Source organism: Armigeres subalbatus, chromosome 3, assembly GCF_024139115.2.
Source record: "Armigeres subalbatus isolate Guangzhou_Male chromosome 3, GZ_Asu_2, whole genome shotgun sequence".
Taxonomy (NCBI): domain Eukaryota; kingdom Metazoa; phylum Arthropoda; class Insecta; order Diptera; family Culicidae; genus Armigeres; species Armigeres subalbatus.
Window position 1 is genome coordinate 375,395,632 of NC_085141.1, and position 22,749 is coordinate 375,418,380.

Below are 22,749 nucleotides of genomic sequence, written 5' to 3' on the forward strand. Positions count from 1 at the left end.
TAACCACTGATACATCATTATATGCTTCCATTGTTGAAGTATAGTTGTGTTGGAAGCCATTTATTCAATTACAAAAAAAATCGTAGTGCAAGAATTAAATTTACCTTCAGGACCCACTTACCCTTTCAAACGGGGCAAGTGGGACATATTCTGTTTTCTACTGTTGAACGAAACTAATTTGAGGAATGTAGTTAAATGAACAGTGTTCATATTATTTCTGAGTATTATTATTTTTAGATCATGGATGGAGATTGGTTGCACGTCGAACTTTATTTTTGCAACAAGAAAGGGCTTATAATGTTAGCACATATGAAAACAAGACAACAGCCGACTTACTGTTTATTTGGCTGTTGTCTTGTTTTCCATTAGCTTTCTTTTGTACCAAATGTTTTAGGTGGCAAGAATAAGCAAACCTTTATTCTCTTTTTGTATGAATAAATATTTCTCTTTTTAGAACACAAATTATTACATAAATCAATACTTCAGAAGAAACGTTTTTATTCAGGCGATGGGCAGTGTTTTTAATTTGTAACAGAACAAAATAGCCAATTTATATGTGAGGCATTTTATTTATCTGAAAATCTGATGCGAAGTTTGAAAATAACAAAACACAAGACAAATCCTGTTGACCTATTGTAGAATAAATGGATTATTTGCACTGTAAACGGAAGAATATCGCATAGTTATAGCCATTGCTCTTCTTCATGCGGGAGATAATTTTCAGAATGTTAAATACACATTTGGTAATAAACTCTAAAATACTTTTGACGTAAACTACGTCTAAGGGGAAGACTCGTATACAGGGTGACAAATGAAAATTACCAAATTCGAGACCGTCACGAAATTAGGATAGATTTCAAACGCTAATAGCTCCTTTATCTTTCAATGGATTTTCTAGGTTTTATTATCAATCGAATCGGAAACTTTTCAGCTATTCAGCCTACTGAAACTTACCAACCCAGTAAAATTTCAGAGTTTCGTTACGACCGCCGTCTGCGGTTGGTTCTTGCGCTCTACTTTTGTGCGGTGATTCGCACAAAGAGTACAACAATAGAACCAAAGCAATAACCGCAGGATTGTACGACAATTCCCCGGAAACCAATTCCCCGAATGCAAATTCCCCTAATGCAATTTCCCCGAATGTAACAATTCCCCGAAAAGAAAGTATCTCTTGCAAAAATAACTTTGCGATCGATTGTATGCGTCCGAATAGAGCAGCGTTGAAAGATACGTTATAGAGTGTCTTCTTGTTCTTGATCCTCCAAAATGTGTTGATAAATTGAAAAGATATTAGAGTAAAGTGTTTCCAAGGTAGTTTTTTCAAAAATATTCGAACAACGGCTGCATTTTCTGAAAAAGTAAAATAGCGAACAGTAATTCTGACTGATAGCGTTTGGGTAAATTTATTTATTTTTTTAAATCAAAATCCTCTCCTGTATATCCCTTCTTGAGAACTATAAGGCATGGGTGAATGTGAATCCATTTGAACAAAAACAATGCGTTTGTCCTGAATGAGGCATTGGTAAATGTGATTCCTTCTTCAAAAAGAATGCATCTTCCGGAATGATGCAATAATAAATGTGTTCCTCCTTTAAAACTGGGTTGTTTCCCGGATTAATGAAAAAATGAATTTTATTCTTTCTTTAATGAAATATATCTTCCCGGAATAGGGAAATGGGGGATGTGATCCATTCTTTAAAATAAGGCATTTTAATGAGGCTCGAAATAAGGCAAAGTCAAATGAGTTTCCCTTTTGGAGAGCTGGTGTTTGTCCGTAATAAGGATGAATGTGATCTCTTATTTTGATGTAGGCGACTTTGACCAGAATAAGGAAAAATATATATGAGATCCCTTCTTAACCTTCTCTCATCTCTTACGGAGTCTCGCCGCTCTTGTAAACGACAATCGTGCTTTTTTCAAGGGTGTTTTCATTTTTTCATCGGGGGGAGTCACGGAAGGTTAAGCAATAAGTATCGATTTTTTAACATTTCACTCAAGAGACGAACCAGCTCGGAGCTGGAAGTCTCTTCAATAAAAAGGAAAAAACATTCACCGAATAACATTTGGTGGCATGTAACTCTCGTGGTATGACATTTGATGGATTATACTCTTTCAGAATGACTTTTGGTGGAATGCCATTTTGCAGAATGTTCCATTAGCAAATTGGCATTTTCTCATATAAATGTAGTGTAGAATAGGAGCAGTTAATTGGTTATCTTCTCTCCTTGCATTATAACGGACAGACTTCTTTTCCAAAAATATTCCTTTTCTCTAATACCGGGTAGACAAAATCATTTAAAGAAGGCATTATCTCCTCCATTCGCATTATTCCGGGCAAACGAGTTCATTTAAGGAAGCGAGTATCTACCCTCTTTGTCTTTTACAGGCCAAATGTGTTAATTTGAAGAATTTATTAACTCCTCCCTTCGCTTTGTACCGGAAGAAGGCATTATCTCCTCGATTTGTCTTATACCGGGCAGATGCCGTCATTCAAAGAAGGCATTATCTTACCCCTTTGCATTAAACCGTACTGATGCTTCACAATACCGAGTAAACGTATTCATTTAAAGAAAGCTTCTTCTTAGTTCGCCTTATACCAGCCAGATGCGTTCATTCAAAGAAAGCATTGCCTTCTTTCACGGTTTAGTTTTATTCTTCTTCAATGACTCTACTTTCCATCTCGAACTTGGCCTACTTTTCAACTTGGTGTTCCATTAGCATTAGCACGGATTAAATTGAAAGCTTTCCTATGTGCAGCAGTTGCACGAGTATGTATCTTGTGTGCCGAGTACGACGGATACACTATGCACAAGGATCCAAGTATGTTTCCCACCCGAAAGGAATCGAACTCGCTATCTCCGGATTGGCCATCTTACGCCTTTTCTCACATTTCGTATTCAGCATATTCAAATAAAAGAGGCATTGGGGGAAATGTTTCATTCGGGGAATTGTTATTCGGGGAAATTGCATTCGGGGAATTGGTTTTCGGGGAATTGTCGTACAATCTAAACGCAGTCGAAGCAAAAAAGTAGTGTTTATGAAAAAGTGCTACAGATGCTGGACAGGTTCATGTAAGCAAGAGGTGATTATATTAAAATTGATTATCAACTTTAAACAAGGTTATCTTACTATTTAGGCAGCATCCCTTTAAAATAACACTTCAAAAGCATTTAATCGCCATTTAATAGGCAATTAACTATGAGATGCATTAATCACTCTAACAGTCGAATAGCAGTCGGAGAAAGGCATCATCACCTCTGCGGAATAACAAAATTGGGGCTTTTTAATGAAAATTTTAAATTGTCATATCCAACCATTTCATATAGTGAGTTACGCCAATTTTGTTCGAAACATAAATTGATTGGTGTGCGATTGAACATGTTTTGCGGAAAAAAACTACACATTAACGTGGCAAAACGTTTACCAAAACGAACTTCGCTACCTCTCGACCCCATATATCCAACATCCCAATAATGGTTGTAATTTGACTAAGTACGCACGCACGGTTTGAAGTTTGTATGAGAATTACTATGAAAGCAGTAAATTTTTTGAAAACCGTTTTGCAACGTTGCTCATTAAAACCTTCCTAGTGCATTGGGGTCCATTTCGACCCAAGCACACCCAAAACACCGCTGTAACTTTGTAACGCAACGAGATTAAAATCAGAAAAATTCTGACTTTTCCTAACTTTCGAAAATTAAGATTCCCTGAGAAAATCAGCATCTAGCGATCTAGGAGAGGCGCCATAAAAAAAGTTATAATTTGTGCGGGTCCATTTGAACCCAAGATTTCGTCATGATAACAAAAACTCAAATTTCAACCGATTTTCGATCTTTAGGCACCAAACGAAAGCTGTAATGGGGTGATTTATCAAAATGGACCACTCTAATCCCCGGGGAACCTGTACTAAAGAGGTACTGTTTGAGCTTCTCAATTTGGTACCAAATTTTCGAGTTTCGATGAAACATAAAATTTCTTGCAAATATTTGCATCCCAATGATGATCCCAACCTTCTTTGCTATATTGTAAATGCCATTTCTTGGAAAATTTATCCCTCTAGCGGTCATCGGAGAGCCCTCTCGAAGATCCGGAACTTCCGTAAAATTGGCCAATTCTAAAAGTTTATCCCAGAGCTTCGCGATTTTTTCGCAACCATTCATTCTGGCAAATTGTGGGTGCAATCAATAGTTAAAGTCTTCTGTGACCTACAAATGTACCAGAAACGGTCCTCTGGAAGATCCGGAACATCCGTAAAAAGACCAATTCCAAAAGTTCATCCTAGAGCTTCGCGACTTTTTGACAACCATTCATTTTGGCGAATTGTGGGTGCAATCAATAGTTAAAGTCTTCTGTGACCCCCAAATGACCCAGAAACGGTCCTCCGGAAGATCCGGAATATCCGTAAAATAACCAATTCTAAAAGTTCATTCCAGAGCTTTGAGATTTTTTGATAACCATTCAAATTGTGTTTGCAATCAATAATAAAAGTCTTCGGTACTGTACGGTAATGGTACTCCGGAAGATCCGGAATATCCGTGAAAGTGGCCAATTCCAAAAAGAATTCACGGAGGAACTTTCAGATTCATACTTCTTTGAGAATTTCTGGAGGTGTTCTCGGAGGAACTTCCGGAAGAAGTTCGGTGGAGTTCCCGGAGCAGCTCCCCGAGGAATTACACCCGATTCTTTTTTTTACACGGGGGATGCGTTCCGTGTAAAAAAAGTTTTATGATTTCTCGACAAATCATGCAAAATGGAGCAACTTTGCAAAAATTTTGTATGGGATTTTTTTTTACACGGCCGTGTAAAAAAAATCCGTGTAAAAACAGAATCGGGTGTACTTGATGAACTTCTGGAGGGATTTGCGGAGGAACTCTCAGAATTCTCAGAAAAAACTTCTAGAGGAATGCCTTTAGGAACTTTCCAATGAATTACTTGATGAACTTCCGAAGGGAGTACCGGAGGAATTGTGGACAAACTTCCATTTAACAAAAAAATGGTTTTCGTACGGCCGAGTTGCCGAATAATATGCAATTAATTCCAGAGGAAGTTATTGAAGAACTTCCAGAGGAGCTTCCGAAGGGACTACCGGAGGAACTTGTGGACGAACTTCCGGAGGAAGTTATTGAAGAACTTCCAGAGGAGCTTCTGGAGAAGCTTCGGAGGAATTCAAGGAGGAACGACCGCCACGCTGCAGTCGCTGGCTAATGATGATCTGGTGGAGTCCAATCTTTTACGGATGTTCCGGGTTTTTCGAAGGAATTTTTATTATTGATAAGAAAATAATTTTGAGCTATCAGTGGAATGTCTTCACTTGTCATCAGACGAGTTTGTACAATTCCATTCAATTCCACCACTTGATTGTACCTTTGACAGATACGTATTTCGACTTTAACAGTAATGCCGTCTTCAGTGTCTCGTACTTGACTCGACTTTTATTATTGTCATTGCATAGTACATAGTTCACCCATATGAATGTAGGATGAACTTTTGGAATTGACCATTTTCACTGATATTCCTGATCTCCCGGAGGACGGTTTTGTGGACATTCAGACGTCATAGATGGATGGCATGCGGATGTCTCCGGAGAACCGGAGCCGTTAACAATGTTATCTAAATAATCGAATGTGATCAACTTTTGGTAGGTCACAGAGGACTTTCACTATTTACTCCACATATAACATACCTTTACTACATGAATGCTAACAAAAATGCTCAGCTCTTGGATTAACTTTTAGGGTTAACCTATTTTACGGATGTTTTGGGTTTCCTGAGGACCAAATTGTGGTCATTTCGTGTCACAATTGACTTTCACTATTGATTGCATAATCAATTCGCTGATAGAGCAGTTTCGATAATTTGCTTTGAGATGAACATTTGGAATTGGCCACTTTTACGGATGTTTTGGATTTCCCGGAGGCCGTTTGTGGTCATCTCAGAAGAATTAAACAATTTATTGCGTACACAATTTGCCCGTATGGATGATTACGAATAAAATAGCAATGCTCTGGAATTATTTTGTGGTATCGGATACTTTCGGGAGTATTTGCGGGTCGCAGAAAACTTGCACAATTGATTGCACAGGCAATTCGGTTATGAATAAATTGAGAAGCTCTGAGATGTATTTTTGAATTTGGCCACTTTTACGTATGGTCCGAATCTTTCGGATGACCGTTTCGGGAGCTTTTTGAGATCACGGAAGACTCTCACTCCTAATTGCATCCATTATTCGTCAGGATGGGTGATTACGAAATAATGCGAATCTCTGGGATGAACTTTTGGAATTGACCAATTTTATGGATGTTCCGAATCTTCCGAATCACCGTTTTGGGAGCATTTGGTATCAGATCACTTTCACTATCGATTACATACACAATTCGCCGGTATGAATGGAACGCGAAGCGCTAGTTGGAACTGGTTATTTTTACGGATTTTCCGGAATATCTGGATGACCGTTCATGGGGCACATAGAGGTCACTGAAGACTTCATTATTGATTGCACCCATAATTTACCAGAATGAATGGTTACCAAAAAATCGCGAAGTTCTAAGATAAACTTTTGAAATTGGCCACTTTTACGAATATTCCGGATCTTCCGGAGGATCGTTTCTGGGACATTTGGGAGTCACCGGACCCTTAGTTTTGATTGCGTCCTCCATTTGCCAGAATGAATGTTTACGAAAAAATCGAGAAGCTCTGGGATGAACTTTTGGAATTGATCATTTTACGGATGTTCCGGATCTTCCGGAGGACCGTTTCTGGGACATTTGTAGGTCACAGAAGGCTTTAACTATTGATTGCACCAACAATTTGCCAGAATGAATGGTTATCAAAAAATCGCAAAGTTCTGGGATAAACTTTTGGAATTGGCCACTTTTACGAATGTTCCAGATCTTCCGGGGGACCGTTTCTGGGACATTTGTAGGTCACAGAAGGCTTTAACTATTGATTGCACCCACAATTTGCCAGAATGAATGATTACGAAAAAATCGCGAAGCTCTGGGATTAACTTTTAGAATTGGTCACTTTTACGGAAGTTCCGGATCTTCCGGGGGACCGTTTCTGGGACATTTGGGGTCACAGAAGACTTTTACTTTTGATTGCATTCACAATTTTCCATAATTGGAATTGACCATTTTACGGATGTTCCGGATCTTCCGGAGAACCATTTCTGAGACATTTGTAGGTTAAAGAAGGCTCTAACTATTGATTGCACCCACAATTTGCCAGGATGAATGGCTATCAAAAAATCGCGAAGCTCTGGGATAAACTTTTAGAATTCGCCACTTTTACGGAAGTTCTGGATCTACCAGAGGGCTCTCCGATGGCCGCTAGATGGATAAATTTCCCCAGAAATGGCATATACAAGATAGCAAATACAGTTGGGACCATCAGAGCACATATTTGCAAGCAATTTTATGTTTCGTAACACGAAACTCGAAAATTTGGTGCCAAATTGAGAAGCTCTTTAGTACAGGTCCCCCGGAGCCTAGAGAGGTCAATTTGGATGAATCACCCTATGAGCTGATTCTTAGAACCTGCAGCTTTCGTTTGGTGCCTAAAGATCGAAAAACGGTTGAAATTTGAGTGTTTGTGATCGTGATGAAATCTTGGGTCCAAATGGACCCCAATGCACAATGTGTAACTTTTTTCTAATGCATTAGGAAGGTTAATATCTAAAAATATATGAGTACGTTGGCAACATAGGAAATTTGGCAAGTGAATAAATCGTCTTTATTGTGAAACAATTCGCTGCTTGCAAAAAAAAAATATATTAAGGAAATACTAAATCGTGGGAAATTGAATTGAGCACGTAAAAGAATTACACATCAATAATGAGCATTTTTCTTTTCTTTATGACTTTGCTTACGAAAATCCGATCGGTTCGCAACAACAACCGTCTTACAGATTTTTAAATATTCTACGAAGTCTTCGGGTTGATTATATTTAGGGGAAGATCCTCCAGTGCCGGACACATAAGCCATTTAACAAAAAAAAACTAACTATCCGGATTATGTTTCCTTTTATACCTTACTAGCAGAATGTACCCTGCGTTGCTCGGGCTTTTACGTTTAACGTTCGAAATGTCATTTTCTGCGTTGATTGCGACTTTTCCTTTAAAATTTACTAACCTTTTGCATATAGAAACACAGCTGATCTCAATACGAATCGATTAGTGAGGAAATCTCGCAAATTGGTCATCCTCTTCGTGAGTTATATTTCCTAAAAGGAAGAATAGATAGATGAAAGATACACAAAATATGACCATTGACCATTGATGATTCATACAAACTATATTTGATCATTTGTTCAAATTTTGAACACGTTTTTCGACAATGAATTTTGATTTGACGGTTCAGAAAAATGTCTCCTAGTGCCGGACACTATTGCATCATGTTCAAATGTGACTAAGTTCCTGTTACATGAGTAAAGACATCATTGAGAAAAGTAATATTGTTCACGTGCTTTAAGTTGTTAATATTAAAAATTGTTAGTGGAGCTTATTTGACTCTTCAGCTAAATTTTTTACATCCTAATTCAAATTCCCACCTTTTTCAATGTTTCATTAAGCAAGAATATACTTTGATGCTCACACTAATACTATGTTCAAATTTGTATAATACATACACTTACACGGTTAACGCTTGTACTGTAATTTTAAGTTTCGCGAAAAGTTGATTTTTGCATTCATAAAATCAATTCTTATTTGTACCAATTGTTCTTTTTTCAAGTGAATTTATATCACAGGTGACCATTATAATACAATTAAACTAATCCCATTCAATTGGTAGTGGTTTGTACCAAGAAAGCAAATAATTCAAAGATTTTACACTTACCCCAGGTATCAAACACTGCGGGGGAAGTGGATAATGTTCTAATTAGGCAATTTTTTTCTTCCCTCCAGGGTTTATTTCGATAGCTGTGCATCTAAATATGTTCCTTCTTTGATCATTGTGATTCCAGTGGTGATTGGACTCATAAAAAATATTCTATACCTATTGGTATTGATGCCTTTCACATGTTTTACAAATGAAAAAAATGTATAAGAAAGTTAAAAATAGCACTTATAGGTAAATGTATTGTAAAATTCACATTTATTTTTATTCATAACAAGTTTCGCCGTTGAATGCATTTTTTTTTGCGATAATTGGAAAAAATTGAATAAGGAAAAGTGCTTAAGAATAGCTGATAATTTTGTACGTGCTTTGCGCACACACATACATACAAATACGCACATACAGACATCATCTCAATTCATTAAAGTAAGTTGATTAGTTTATAATCAAGTCCCATTTTTCGGGGGCCCTCCTTAGCCGTGCGGTAAGACGCACAGCTACAAATCAAGACCATACTGAGGGTGGCTGGGTTCGATTCCCGGTGCCAGTCTAGACAATTTACGGATTGGAAATTGTCTCGACTTCCCTGGGCATAGGCATGAAAGTACCATCGTGTTAGCCTTATGATATACGAATGCAAAAATGGTAACTTGGCTTAGAATCCTCGCAGTCAATAACTGTGGAAGTGCTTAATGAACACTAAGCTGCGAGGCGGCTCTGTACCAGTGTGGGGATGTAATGCCAATAAGAAGAAGAAGTCCCATTTTTCCTTTAAAAAGTTCATCTTTGGGGCGAACATATAGACTTGACGTACACTTAGTGTTCGAGAAGGCAAAACCAGCCTTCCCCTAGCTATTACGAGAATTCCTTGAGGATCTATTCCGTTAAGGTAATGACATTATTTTACAAAAGATACTCAGAGTAATTATCGTATTGATTTTAGTTATATGTAAATGTAACTACTTATCACTATTGAAGGTCAAGGTAACATGGGTTTTCCACTTACCTCATCCCACTAGGGTAAGTGGAAAAACAACTCCTAATTTTAAAATCTATTTCCATAAATTTCAAGCGACCAAAATGGTATGAATTACCGCACAGTTGGTACAAAATTGACTATTTTTGATAGCCCATTTTGATTGAACGCATTTAAATCATTGAAAATGGTTTTACACTAATTCAAACATGCACTATCGATTTTTCCTTTTCCACTTCCCCCAGTGTACCTTACTTAATAAGATGAAGGAGGGACCTCTGCAAGTAGTGTCGTTTTAAGAAGGTATTGGGAGGTGTCCGGCGCTGGGGAATCTACCCCTTAATAGTTAGTGATCCGCCTCACGAAACGATCTTTCACATACGGGGCGATTTCTATCCAGCTTTTTACGCTAGCCATAAATAAACTGTGGTTGTTTAAATTTGACGTTTGATGTGTACAGATTTTATGGTACTGGTCAAGTAGCCATGGAATCTGTCCAAAACATGCCATATGTCAATATTTTTCATTCCAATCTTTTAAAATATTGGGTGCATGACTTTAGGGATATAAAATCCCGCAGGTGATTGAGCTAGGAACAGCTTGAAAGCAGAGACGATCGCCGTGGTCGGGAAACGCAAGTTGCGGGTAACCTCAGGGTTAATATTTTTCGATTTTTATTTCAGGATGCCTTTCAACTAGCAAACAGTCCTGAAGAAATCGAAAAGGATCCTTGAGGTGATCTAAAAAATACTGCAGAGGTGATTGTTGTGGTTGTGAAATGTGTTTACAAACGTCAACTGATTTTTGTTAAATCCTCCTGGAACTCTTAAGGAGGCTGCCAACGAGTCATTTCAAATAAATCTTTCAGATACATTCATTGGTTGCTTACATATACGTTCTATGACTTGCTAAATCATTGATAAAAGAGTATAAAACACCTCTCCACTGTGGCCCGAGGTGAACAACCCTTCAGGGAAGTTCGCGGTGTTTTGGGAGATCGTGATGTTGTCTATATGCAGGCCATTTATAGTTTTCTTTGTGCTTCTGACATCAAAATCTAACATTTTGTTTTTTTTTTCTTTCTTTAAAGTTTTTTTTTTGTTCTGTCTCTGCCTTCTTGTTCCGTAGAGCTCCATAGCTCTTGCCATCCGGAAGATGCTCCCAGTCGAACCATTCCTCGAGCACGACGACACGCCACATCTTCACTGACGCCAAATGCCCGGACGAGAAGCTGAAATTTCCTGATCCCAAATCCTAAGCCCCATCCATCCTTAAACATTGTAAACTAACCTCGAGTCACCACGAGTACGCTGGCTTCTACCCCCCTCTTACTAACCGTATAATAAAATGATATTGATTGTATATATCACAAAGAACAATGGCTCCGTAAAGTGTTATACACGCCTGAGCCTACCAAATAAACGAAATTGGAAAAAAAACACCTCTCCACCTGATTCGGCTCTTGAATACCTTTCCGCTTAAAATAATGAATTCCCCTTTGTGCTCCCAACCTTTCCAAGCAACGCGGGAGCTGCCAAGTAAAATACTATGCCTATAAAATACTGGTTGTTGTTGGTTTATCATGAAGCAGACGTAGTTTTCAATCTCGAATAGTAAACCATTGCAATGAAAATAGAGATGAGGCAGTGGGTTGTGTGAGTGAGAAGTAATTCCTTGAAATTGGCCTTTTATTAATCCTCAAAATCCACGACGCGTTGGTGTAGTGTCAATGGCGTGTAAAGCAACGGGGTTGTCGGCAGCACGCCAGTGATCTTGTCCCCTATATCTGTCCAGACAGGATATGTTAAGCCAACGCCGTGGGATACACCTCAGCACCAGCACCACACACCAACAGAACACCGAGTATTATGCGCCCTCTCGATTTGAACCATTTAAAGGCAAGGTGTCCAGCAAAAAACGCACAGCTTCGCTATTACTCGTGATTTTCTCTCCTAAAATAGAAGAATATATTAGTCAATATGTATAAAAACGAAGCGTATTTCTCTTGAAAAATTTTTTTTTTGACATATTGTTTCAGAAATCTAAACCTGCTTAGACCAGCGCTATAAATTCTGTACACAACAGATGTCAAAATCGATTACCATAGTTGATCCGTAACTATAATAAAAAGCTGGATAGTAATTTCCATTCAAACTTCAAACTATTCGTTCTTAGTTAAATTATAACCAATTCAGTTGAAAATTTAGGAGGTTCACCAAAACAGCAAAAACATTTAATGTTATCGTTCAAGCATAGGAGAGCGCAAAAGTCAAAATTTCAATCACACTAACCAAAATAATTATCTTATGATCTGTTTTACGTAGTTTACGTCGGGCGGTCGTATCTTGTATATAACCCTTCTGATTTTTTTCAATGGAAATTCGGAATTAAAAGTGACTCAGTTATTTACAATAAGCCCCGCTTATTTATGTTGCAATTATCAATTGGATAACGGATCCATAAGAAAACTTCCGGAGTTTAATAATCAATGAACATATCACAAAAATTTCTTTTTCCGGATAATGGAATTGAAAAACACTTCTAGTGACCACGAAAACAATCACTTCACTTTCTCAAAACTGCCAAACGCATCCCAAACACTCGCGCACTTTGCAGAATCTTGTGCCTTGTCTCCAAACCCCATAGAGAGTACACCCGAAGCATTAGTCCGAAAAAATCTTGATTCCACGATGCGTAACGCCAGTCAAACCAAGATAAAAATTCAGCGAAAATAACAAAAGTGACCGCGCGACCGTGTTCAAGGCCCACTTCGATGTCCTCTTCAAACCCTATATTCAAATTAAATCTCGAATTCTAATTTGAAAACCATTATGAAAATCCAATTGCAGAGCCTTAAATTTATATCTTACCTTGAATGTTATTCTGGTTTTAAACCCATTATAAATAAATTTTTGTTCATATTTTTGACTTTCGTTAAATTGTTAAATTACAAAAAAGTTTGCCAGTATCACCCTATGCTGCACGAATTCAATTGTTTAATCTTATCATATATAGGGTATTTGTACCATTCCTAATAACATGCTCCTATATTGATAATATTCGCAATATTCGATTTCTCTTGGATTTGACTCATTGCTATCATGATAGCAAGATACCTTTTTTTACTTTTTCAAAAAAATAAGAAAAATGAGAAGTAAAGCTGTTTGGGCATCACTTTAAAATCGAGTCAAGTACGAGACGAGACGGTCTTGCAGTTGAGGGCGAAATATGTATCTGTAAAGATTAAAACGTGGTGGAATTAAATAGATACTAAACTCGTCTTATGACAGGGGAAGAGATTCTATTAAACAAGTTTAATCATTTTCTCACCAATTCTTTGCTTTCGTTTGTTATTGATATGGGTACATATTATGAATTCATGGAGCGGTAGGCAACCCTAGAATTCTTTCACGTCGCCCCGTATTTAATCCCCAGGTTCAAAGTACAAAAAAAAATTACAAATCAATGAATGAGCGATGAGTTGACTTTTTTCAATGTTATGACTAAGCTAAGCAAGGCCCATCATTTAGTCAGAGTTTGTCTCTTTAACTCACAACCCATTCTACTTTTGCTAGACAAGCTAACTGCTTATGTCAAATAGACAATTTTCAGCTTAGTGTTTTAGATGTACTTCCACAGTTTTCAATTTAGAGCTGTCAATGCCTACCGAATGCACGAAAAGATCTCTTCGACTAGAACGGGAATGGAACCCGTCCGGTAATGTCAGCAACTCATTACAGGAGCTAAATGCTTGTATAGTGGACTTGTAGGACTGTATTTTCCCTACAACTTTGTTGAACAGTTCATTTGGTTCGTTGTTCAAGAATCGGCTCCTGAACTGAGTGTTTGGCAAATGAGACAAACTCTGGCTTAATGAATGAAACCACCCAGTATTTCGCATTGAAGTTTATGTCATAGTCAACATAATTGATTGCCTTCAAACCAATCAATAAAACAAATAAAACCAAAAAAACTAATATAATTTATTGATTTCTTCTGTTTCAGGAAACTCCAGAGAACGTTCACGATCCATCACGCATCAATCAGGTACGTCAACTTATTTTAGTCTACTACAATATTCTCGGTCTGAACTCCAGATAGACCCCATCGTTCGGCTTCATCGGACCAAACCCTTTCACAATTTCCAATGGAACCTGAGTCTTGTCGGTTCTTTCGAAGCTAAAACTCAACAGAAAATGGTACACGATGGCCTTGACCTCCATCAGCGCAAAACGCGATCCGATGCAGTTCCGCGGACCTATGCCGAATGGTAGATATGCTCCCATATTTATGTTGGCCTTGTTTTGCTCGCTGAATCGTTCCGGCAGGAACCGCTCCGGTTCCGGGTAGTAGTTAGGATCATGGTGCATCGCGTGGATCGGAAACCATATTCCGCTGCCACGTTCGATGGTGAATTTTAACCCGTTGCCAGCGTCCATCTCGTAGTCTTGCACGCAGTGTCTATCCAGGGTGGCTATGGCGGGCCACTTGCGTAACACTTCCGAGATGACCATGTCCATGTAGGTCATCTTTTGAAGAGTTTCGTAGTTTAGAGGCTCTCCGTTTAGCGTTTCGTGTATTTCCTTGATTTCTTTAAATAATTTATCCTGAATTTCTGGGTTTAGCGCCAGCTCATACGCTGTATAGGTCAAACAGGTTGATACCGTATCGAAACCAGCCAGGAAGAAGATCAAACACTGAGCAATCAATTCCAATTCGGTCATCGTATTCGGGGATTGCGTTTTCATGATTTCCGATTCTTCAACTGTTGCAAAACCCTTATGCTGCTCGATTTCCTTCTGATGCTTCAGTAAACCCTTTTTAGCTTCCATCAACAGATGTACCATATCTGGACGCAATATGCCTTTCGTTTCGCGCGCACTAATCGTTTCTCTGACCAGTGAAGAAAAATACTGATTCTGCTCTTGATCATTCAAATCCAGTCCAAATTGACTCATCAAAGCAGGCGCAAATCGAAACCCAATAAGTCGCGCCACAACACTTAGCCTATTCATTTGGAACATTTTACTGCCGTGAGCGAAAAATTCGTTGTCCCGCTTCCGAACTGAATCCACCTCGATCCCAAACGCACACGTCGCGATCACATCGTTCGAGAACCGCGAAAACACATCCTTCATCTCGTACTGCTTTCCGCGTGGCTCGCCTTGGTAGAATCGTACCATATTGTCGCTACACTTCACCACAAACTCGAACATCTGCCGCATCTTGGATCCGGTAAAGGCCGGACTCAACGTCGATCGCATGCTTTTCCACTTTGGTCCGGCCATGCCGAAAAGTGTTTTCTCAAACAGCAGATTGGGGTGATCGGGATTGCTAGCTCCGAAGATCGGTCGGTGGTCCATAAAGTGGTCGAAATCGGTGACGGCGATCCGCTTGATCAATTCCGGATCGCAGATCACGTACATGGGGATGTTGGTGTCAAACAGCCCGAACACTCTGTGAAAATGAAAATTAATGTTGATTAAATGGTATTGAAGACGGCACCCGTTAGAATTGAAACAAAGTTTACCGAGCTGCAGAGTATTTTTTGTAATTGGTTTGCACAAAATCCGAAAAGGTGCACCGCTTGAACAAAAGTGATCCAGTGCTGCCCATGATGGGCCAGACCGGCATCGAAGGAATCGGCTTATGGAGGAAGTAGTCATGGTTACTGTTTAGCCAGCGATAAATTATGGCTGCTATCACTAGAATCGAAAACAGCTGCGTCCAATCGAGATCCATTTCGAACAAAAATATTTGTGCGATTGTTGACGTGGTAGAATACTGGAGGAAACTGTGATCTACGGTCATTGTTGGTCTGTTTTTGTTCACTATTTGATCCGATGAGTTGAATTTTTTAACAGCAATTAATTAATAGAAACGGCCTATTATCAGAAGCACGTACACGTGGAATGACTTTCAAAAAACGACAGTACTTTGTTTCGAGTATTGTCATTGGTAGATCGAAGTATTATCTAACGTAAATTATTACGGAACAGTATATATTGCAAATTGGAGTATTTAATCCGTAGCATGCCTGTAAAACAATTTGCATGGAAATAATTTGAAACAACATTTGTAACGACGATGTTGTGTTATTTTGCTCATTATTAGAATGAAGGACGAATTTCCAAAACGACTTTACTGATGTAGTAAACAAATATTTGAACGTTGTTTGGTCGAATCCGATAGCACACCCACGCAAACCGACAACTACCTAGTTCAATAATTTCCGAATAACCATGCCCACAGCGCAATATTCGTTTTGACAAACAACGTATTGTGTGTGGTAGATGTCAATTTTATTTCAAGTCGATAATGAAGCTTTAAAAATTATGCACAAACTAATTCTCTGGCAGTAATACCACGAAAAAAATGTCCTAAATCTACTGCAACTCTAGTGGCCCTTTAAATACTGCTGAGTATTTCATGAACCACTAAATATTTCCTAATGAAAAGTCTTATCATTTAAATCAGGGTATCATAAATAAACTTCCAGATTCAAAACAATCTATTTTATATTGCAAATATTAAAAAACTACACGTTTTGAAACAGTCTCGCGTTTCCAGAGAATTGAACATCTTTGGAAGATTTATTCACTTGTATTAGATTTCTTCACTTTCCTCAGTGGGAAGTTTATGTTTGCATAATGAAAAAGATGCACGAAAATAAATCTGGAAAACATTATTTTTTCCGATAGACTATTTCTTTTACGTCTTCAATAGACTAGGTTTCAGCATAAGACAACTGAACAAGTGCTCTCATGTCATTCCATTCAAGTGAAACTGTTTCTATTTTTCCGACATATGCCATTGCAATTGATTGATTTTTAAAGTTGCACACCGTAGCAAATCAAAACTCAAGTTTCTAAAAAACGTCACGAAATCATGTTGGATTTTGAACTTCAATGGTGCTTACATTCTGAAATGGATTTTCAAGATTTCCATATCAATAGATTTGGAACCAATTTGGTCCTAAAATGAAGAATCGATATTCGATTTGGAACTGTTAGAGTATCATGTTTAAGCTGTGGTTTATCTGTTTGTCTGTGTTCAGTTTATAACTCTTTTATGAGCTTGACGTACGATACTTTGTTCTTGTTGATTCTCGACTTACCCATACTCAAAGAAAACATATTTTAATGTAAATAAACGATTGACCGTGAAGGACGTGTTTTCCCTACTGTGCGTAATATACCAAATCCCAACAGGTTATGGGCCTATTCGCGAATCTTCTTTCGGGATGTAATTAGTGTTTCGGTTGTTACGGTTGTTACGCGAAAATCGATTATTATTATGCCGGGCGGAAATGGTAGTGCTGCGGCTGCAGCTGGTAATGGAGTAGTCCACAACATCTCAAGCCTTCCGGGAATTGCGCGGCTCGCAGGACGAGAAAATTGGGCAACATGGAAGTTTGCGGTGCAAACCTGGATGATATGTGGAGCGCAGTTAAACCGGAGAAAAAGGAGGATGGAACCCACAAAGCAGTCGACCCTGCCATGGATCGCCGAGCGAGAGCAAAGATTATTTTGCTGCTGGAGCCGGAAAATTACGTTCACGTAAAAGAGGCTAAATCGGCGCGAGCAGTTTGGGAAAAGCTGGAGAGTGTATTCGATTCGAAGATAGAGATGGGCAAAACAGCTCATTGCAGTGAGCGGATCTGATCCGTTCAATTCATTGAAAAGAGTCAGCTCCTTGGATCAGCTCTTCAGTTCTTTAATGCTACATATAATAAAACATAATTGTTAATATTATTATTTTAATTATTGTTCAAAAAATTGAAAAATTTATGTCATTCATTGATTTATTTATTCGTTCATCATTCATCTATTTACCTTTCTTTGAAATTTTTAAAATGTTTAGCTACAGTGATGTAATAATTTCTATTGAAAAACCGACAATTTTAAACTAATAACATTTATTACGCTTTTTCTGACCGTCTAGTTTTGAAGCCTAGGAGTTCATTTAGAATTATCACATTTATTTCTATACAAAAACTAACTCAACATTATTTTCTATTCATAATTCTAAGTTACATTTTGTTGATAACGTTTCTCAAATCGTTAATTTAAATAATTCAGTCCCTAGTCTCTGATATGTATATGAACAATATCACGTGTCATAAGTTTTCTCTTCATGCTGGGTGCAGTAAATCAATGTCTTGTTTGCGCGCTTCTAACCCTTCTAACCATGCGACATTTTCATACAAGCGAGCCCATTCATCTATATTGGTTCCCGAAATGCGAGAGAAATAAAAACAAGAGAGTAAAAAAATACAGAGCACGGTGCTACAAACAAACCGAGTGCACATGTAGCAGTATGCTGGCGGGAAAACCCGTCGCAAGTGAAAGATCCGCTCCGTGCAAGACACAGCACCCAGCTCGGTTCGTTTGAACCAAACGGCTCGCTCGCTAGAATCGGTCGCGACTGATCCGGATCGAGATCCGTGTCGCACGGATCTGAGCTAGTGGCGCAGCTCTCGCTCCCATGTCACAGCAATTTCGAGACGGACGACGACATGAGCGGAACTGAGAGTTGTTCGGATCTTCGGATCTTTTGCTTAGTACGGTTCGTTCGCTACCGCACTAGGTATCTTTTGTGTGTCCGTTCGTAGCGCCGAGTATGTGGGTATGGGTTAAGAAATAGACGGCAAAGCTAGATTATTTTTGCTTGTGTGTTTCTTATTCCTCTCAGCAGCAGAAATGATTTCTGTTGCTTGGCTAGATGGTTCTGTCGCTTGGCTTGATGGTGCTTGAGGTGCAAATAATAAACGATCAGCACGTGCGCGGTACTGGACTGGAATGCTCATACAAGCTCGCTTGTGTTGTGTACCGAGAGCGTGGTATTTTCGTTTGTGCTGTACAAAATACAACAGCGCGCGTACTCGAGTGCGTACGCTCGAGGGAGTTTCTCTAGGCGCGTGTTTGACAATAATTTCATCAATTTAAAGTGAGCTGCTGAGCTGGGCTTCTTTAAAAAAGATCCATGGCTCATCAGCTCAATGTAAGGAAGCGAATCTTTGGAACAGCTCCTGAGCGGAACGCCCATCTCTATTCGAAGACACTGGATTAACGCGACGAGTTGGATTGTTGCACAAGTTACTAAAGACGGAGCTAAATGCCTGTAGCTCGATGGACGATTACGTCAACAGGATTACTTCGACGGCACATCAGCTGAACGGAATAAACTTCCAAATATCCGATGAGTGGGTGGGAACGCTTTTGCTTGCGGGACTCCCCGAAGAGTATCGCCCTATGATTATGGCTCTCGAAAACTCGGGAACGGCCATTACCGGCGACGCAATCAAAACAAAGCTGTTGCAAGAGGTTAAGTTATCGAATGATGACTCAGCTTTAGCAGCGAGTCGCAGAAAAGGTGCATACAGAGGCGGTAAATTTAAACCGAGATGTGAGTCGACGAACGAACTCCCTAAAGGACCGAAATGCCGCAAGTGTCATAAATTTGGCCATATCGCTCGAGAATGCAGTAGTGCGAAGAAGCAGGATGCGTTTTGTGCAGTGATGTCGACATTTTCATCGACGAAGAAAAGTGACTGGTTTATAGACTCCGGTGCCAGTGTGCACATGACCAGTAATCGCGAGTTTCTCGAAAACGTGAAACCTTCAAATGGAAGCGTTGTTGCTGCCAACGGGAATAGTATGCACGTGATTGGAAAGAAGGAAGGAAAGTATTCCGGTTCGTGAAGTACAGCTGATTCCAGACCTTTCTGTGAATCTGCTTTCTGTGAACCAAATTGTGAAGAAAGGATACACTATCGTGTTTTCGAACGCCGGATGCAAGGTGATCAATGCAAGTGGTGACACTGTGGCTACGGGTAAGCACGAAAATAAACTATTCAAGCTCGAACAACGGCAGCAAGATTCGAACAGCGCACTGGTTTGCTCGTCAGCAGCTAGTCTGAAGGTGTGGCATCACAGGCTCGGTCATCTGAACGAGAAAAGTGTTCGCAAGCGAGCTAATGGATTAATGGACGGAGTTTCAATTGTCGGAACGCACACAGGAGACTGCATGGTGTGCCCAATGGGCAAACATTGCCGGCAACCATTCAGCAAGAAAGGTTCACGCGCTGCAGAGGTTCTTGATGTGATCCACACTGATATATGCGGGCCCATGGAGGTGGATTCAATCGGTGGAAGCAAATACTATATTGCTTTTATTGATGACAAATCCAGAAAAATGTGGGTGTATTTTCTGAAGACGAAAGCGGGACCTGAAATTTTGAGAATTTTCAAGGAGTTTCACGCGATGGTAGAACGGCAGTCAGAACGAAAAATCAAAGCGATACGGAGCGACAATGGAATGGAGTATCTCAACGAAGGCTTCCAGAACTACCTGAAGATTCATGGCATCCGTCACCAGAAGACAAATGTCTATACTCCGCAGCAAAACGGAATGGCTGAGCGCGCCAATCGTTCAATTGTCGAGCGTGCTCGTTGCCTTTTGTTTGAAGGTCGGATGAAAAAATCGTTTTGGGCATACTGGGGAATACTTCCGTGTATCTCCTGAATCGGTCTCCGACGCAAGGCCACGAGTGCACACCGGACAAGGTTGGACCGGGAAAAAGCCAGATCTCTCTCATCTACGGATTTTTGGAACAAAAGCGATGGCTCAAGTGCCGAAACAAAGACGTCTGAAGTTGGACCCTAAATCACGGGAAGCAGTTTTCGTGGGATACGATGAGAATACGAAAGGGTACCGCCTGTACGACCCGCAGTCACAGAAGGTGTTTATTAGCCGCGAAGTTTGGTTCATCGATGAAGGAGTATCAAGTGCAGTGGTCAACATGAAGCGTCTAAACATGATTGTGCTTGACTACGATTTCGTTACTACGAAGGCAGCTGCGAGTGGTTCGGACAACTGCTTGTTCGAAAACGAAGATGATGACGAAGAGTTCTACACGGACTGTGAGAATGACAGTATTGCCGACGAGGGTGAGTTCAACCGTTCAGACAATACATTGACCAACGTGACTTCCGTGCTCCCACCGCAAAACTTCACTTCCACCTCAGTCACAGGTGTCGAGGCCTAGCGGTCGGGAGCACAAACTTCCAGGCAAGTACAATTATTTTGAAGTTTCGTTCGAGGGTCTGCCGCATTTTAAATTATTACATAACAGTCAACCAACCCAAGATGATGTACTGGTTCAGTCCGACGTTCAGGCGGAATTCAGCAGAATGGTGCTGCAACGTATAGCGATGGTGATCCGGCAACACATCAGGAAGCCTTGTATCGGGAGGATGCAGCTCTTCGGAAGAAAGCGATGCGTGACGAATATGAGGCCCTGATGGCTAACGACACCTGGACTTTAACCGAACTGCCACCTGGCCGAAAACCGATCAAATGCAAGTGGGTCTATAAGACTAAGTACGACGCGAATGGCAACGTTGACAGGCACAAGGCGCGTCTAGTTGTAAAAGGTTTTTCGCAGCGAAAGGGGGTGGACTACGACGAGACCTATTCACCCGTGGTTCGTCACAGTTCCCTGCGATACCTTTTTGCCTTGTCTGCCAAGCATGGGTTTTACATCGACCAGGTGGATGCGACCACCGCATTCCTCCAAGGAGAATTGACGGAGGAGATTTATATGGAACAGCCGTCTTGTTTTGAAAGGTCGAACAAACGTGTTTGGAATGCCAAGCTAGATGCAGCCCTGCAAAGTTTCGGTTTGATTCGTTCCAAATATGACCCATGCCTCTGTTATCGGATCGACGGGAAACAAACGCTTTTTGTTTTTTGTCGATGACGTAATTATTTTCTCCAGCGACGAGGAGCTCACGAAGGAAGTCAAAGCGAAGTTGAATAAAACTTTCCGGATGAAGGACTTAGGAAAGGCAAGCAGCTGTTTGGGAATCCGGATTAATCGTGAGAGGAGCGCTGTGGCTTTAGACCAGGAGGCGTATATCGAGTCGATACTTGCTCGATTCAACATGCAAAGTTGCAAAAGTGTTTCTACTCCGATGAACCCAAGTGTGAAGTTGACCAAGACTATGACCCGGCTATAAGCAGATGACTTTGACAAGATAAACAGGGTACCTTATCAAGAAGCCGTGGGCAGTCTTATGTATCTTGCCCAGTGTACTAGACCCGACATTCTATTTGCTGTCAACCAACTGAGCCGCTACAACACGAACCCTGAACCGGTTCATTGGGATGCGGTGAAACATTTGCTGCGATACCTGCGTGGCACGTCGAAGTTCAAGCTTCGCTACATGAAGCTAGGAGATCCCGAGTTGAAAGGCTATTCCGATGCTAGCTGGGCTTCTGACGCACTGTCAACTTGCGAGGCAGAATACATGGCCTTGTCTGCAACGGTCCAAGAAGCCATGAGGTGGAGTGGACTAATGTCACAGATTGGATTGAAACAAACAGTCGAACTTCGTTGTGACAACCAGAGTGCCATTTGTATCGCCAAAAATGGTGGATATACTCCTCGCACCAAACACATAGACATTCGGCATCACTTTATTAGGGAAGCGCTGAACCAGAATGCTGTAAGACTCAACTACGTCAGTACCGATCAACAAGTTGCTGATGGTTTAACAAAACCGCTTGATCGTATCAAGCTGGAGCGGAACCGGGCAGCTATGGGGATAAACGCATCACCTTAATGGGGTGTGTTAGAGTATCATGTTTAAGCTGTGGTTTATCTGTTTGTCTGTGTTCAGTTTATTACTCTTTTATGACCTTAACGTACGATACTTTGTTCTTGTTGATTCTCGACTTACCCATACCTAAAGAAAACATATTTTAATGTAAATAAAAGATTGACCGTGAAGGACGTGTTTTCCCTACTGTGCGTAATATACCAAATCCCAACAGGAACGATGAAGTTAATAATTCTGAACGCGTCCGTTTTTTTCCTTAGCTTAGCTTAGCTTAGCGAAGACTGACTGTACATATCAATGGGTGCTACTCCGT

General features: G+C 40.1%; 2 protein-coding genes across 6 annotated transcripts in view; one reads left to right on the forward strand and one right to left on the reverse strand.

Annotated features, from left to right (window-relative positions):
- The window catches only part of LOC134226558 (sodium-dependent transporter bedraggled-like), an 822,794-nt gene that overhangs the window by 205,857 nt on the left and 594,188 nt on the right, over positions 1-22,749 (forward strand). For all 5 annotated transcript variants that reach the window (XM_062707408.1, XM_062707407.1, XM_062707406.1 and 2 more), the window contains exon 4: positions 13,816-13,857. In XM_062707408.1, the coding sequence (XP_062563392.1) occupies positions 13,816-13,857 (42 nt within the window). The remainder of the gene's footprint in view (positions 1-13,815; positions 13,858-22,749) is intronic.
- Positions 13,867-15,753, reverse strand: LOC134226560 (probable cytochrome P450 9f2). Its single transcript, XM_062707411.1, has 2 exons — positions 15,341-15,753; positions 13,867-15,267 (listed from the first exon to the last, which is right to left on the reverse strand). The coding sequence occupies exons 1-2, from the start codon at positions 15,619-15,621 to the stop codon at positions 13,881-13,883; spliced, it is 1,668 nt and encodes a 555-aa protein (XP_062563395.1). The 5' UTR covers positions 15,622-15,753; the 3' UTR covers positions 13,867-13,880.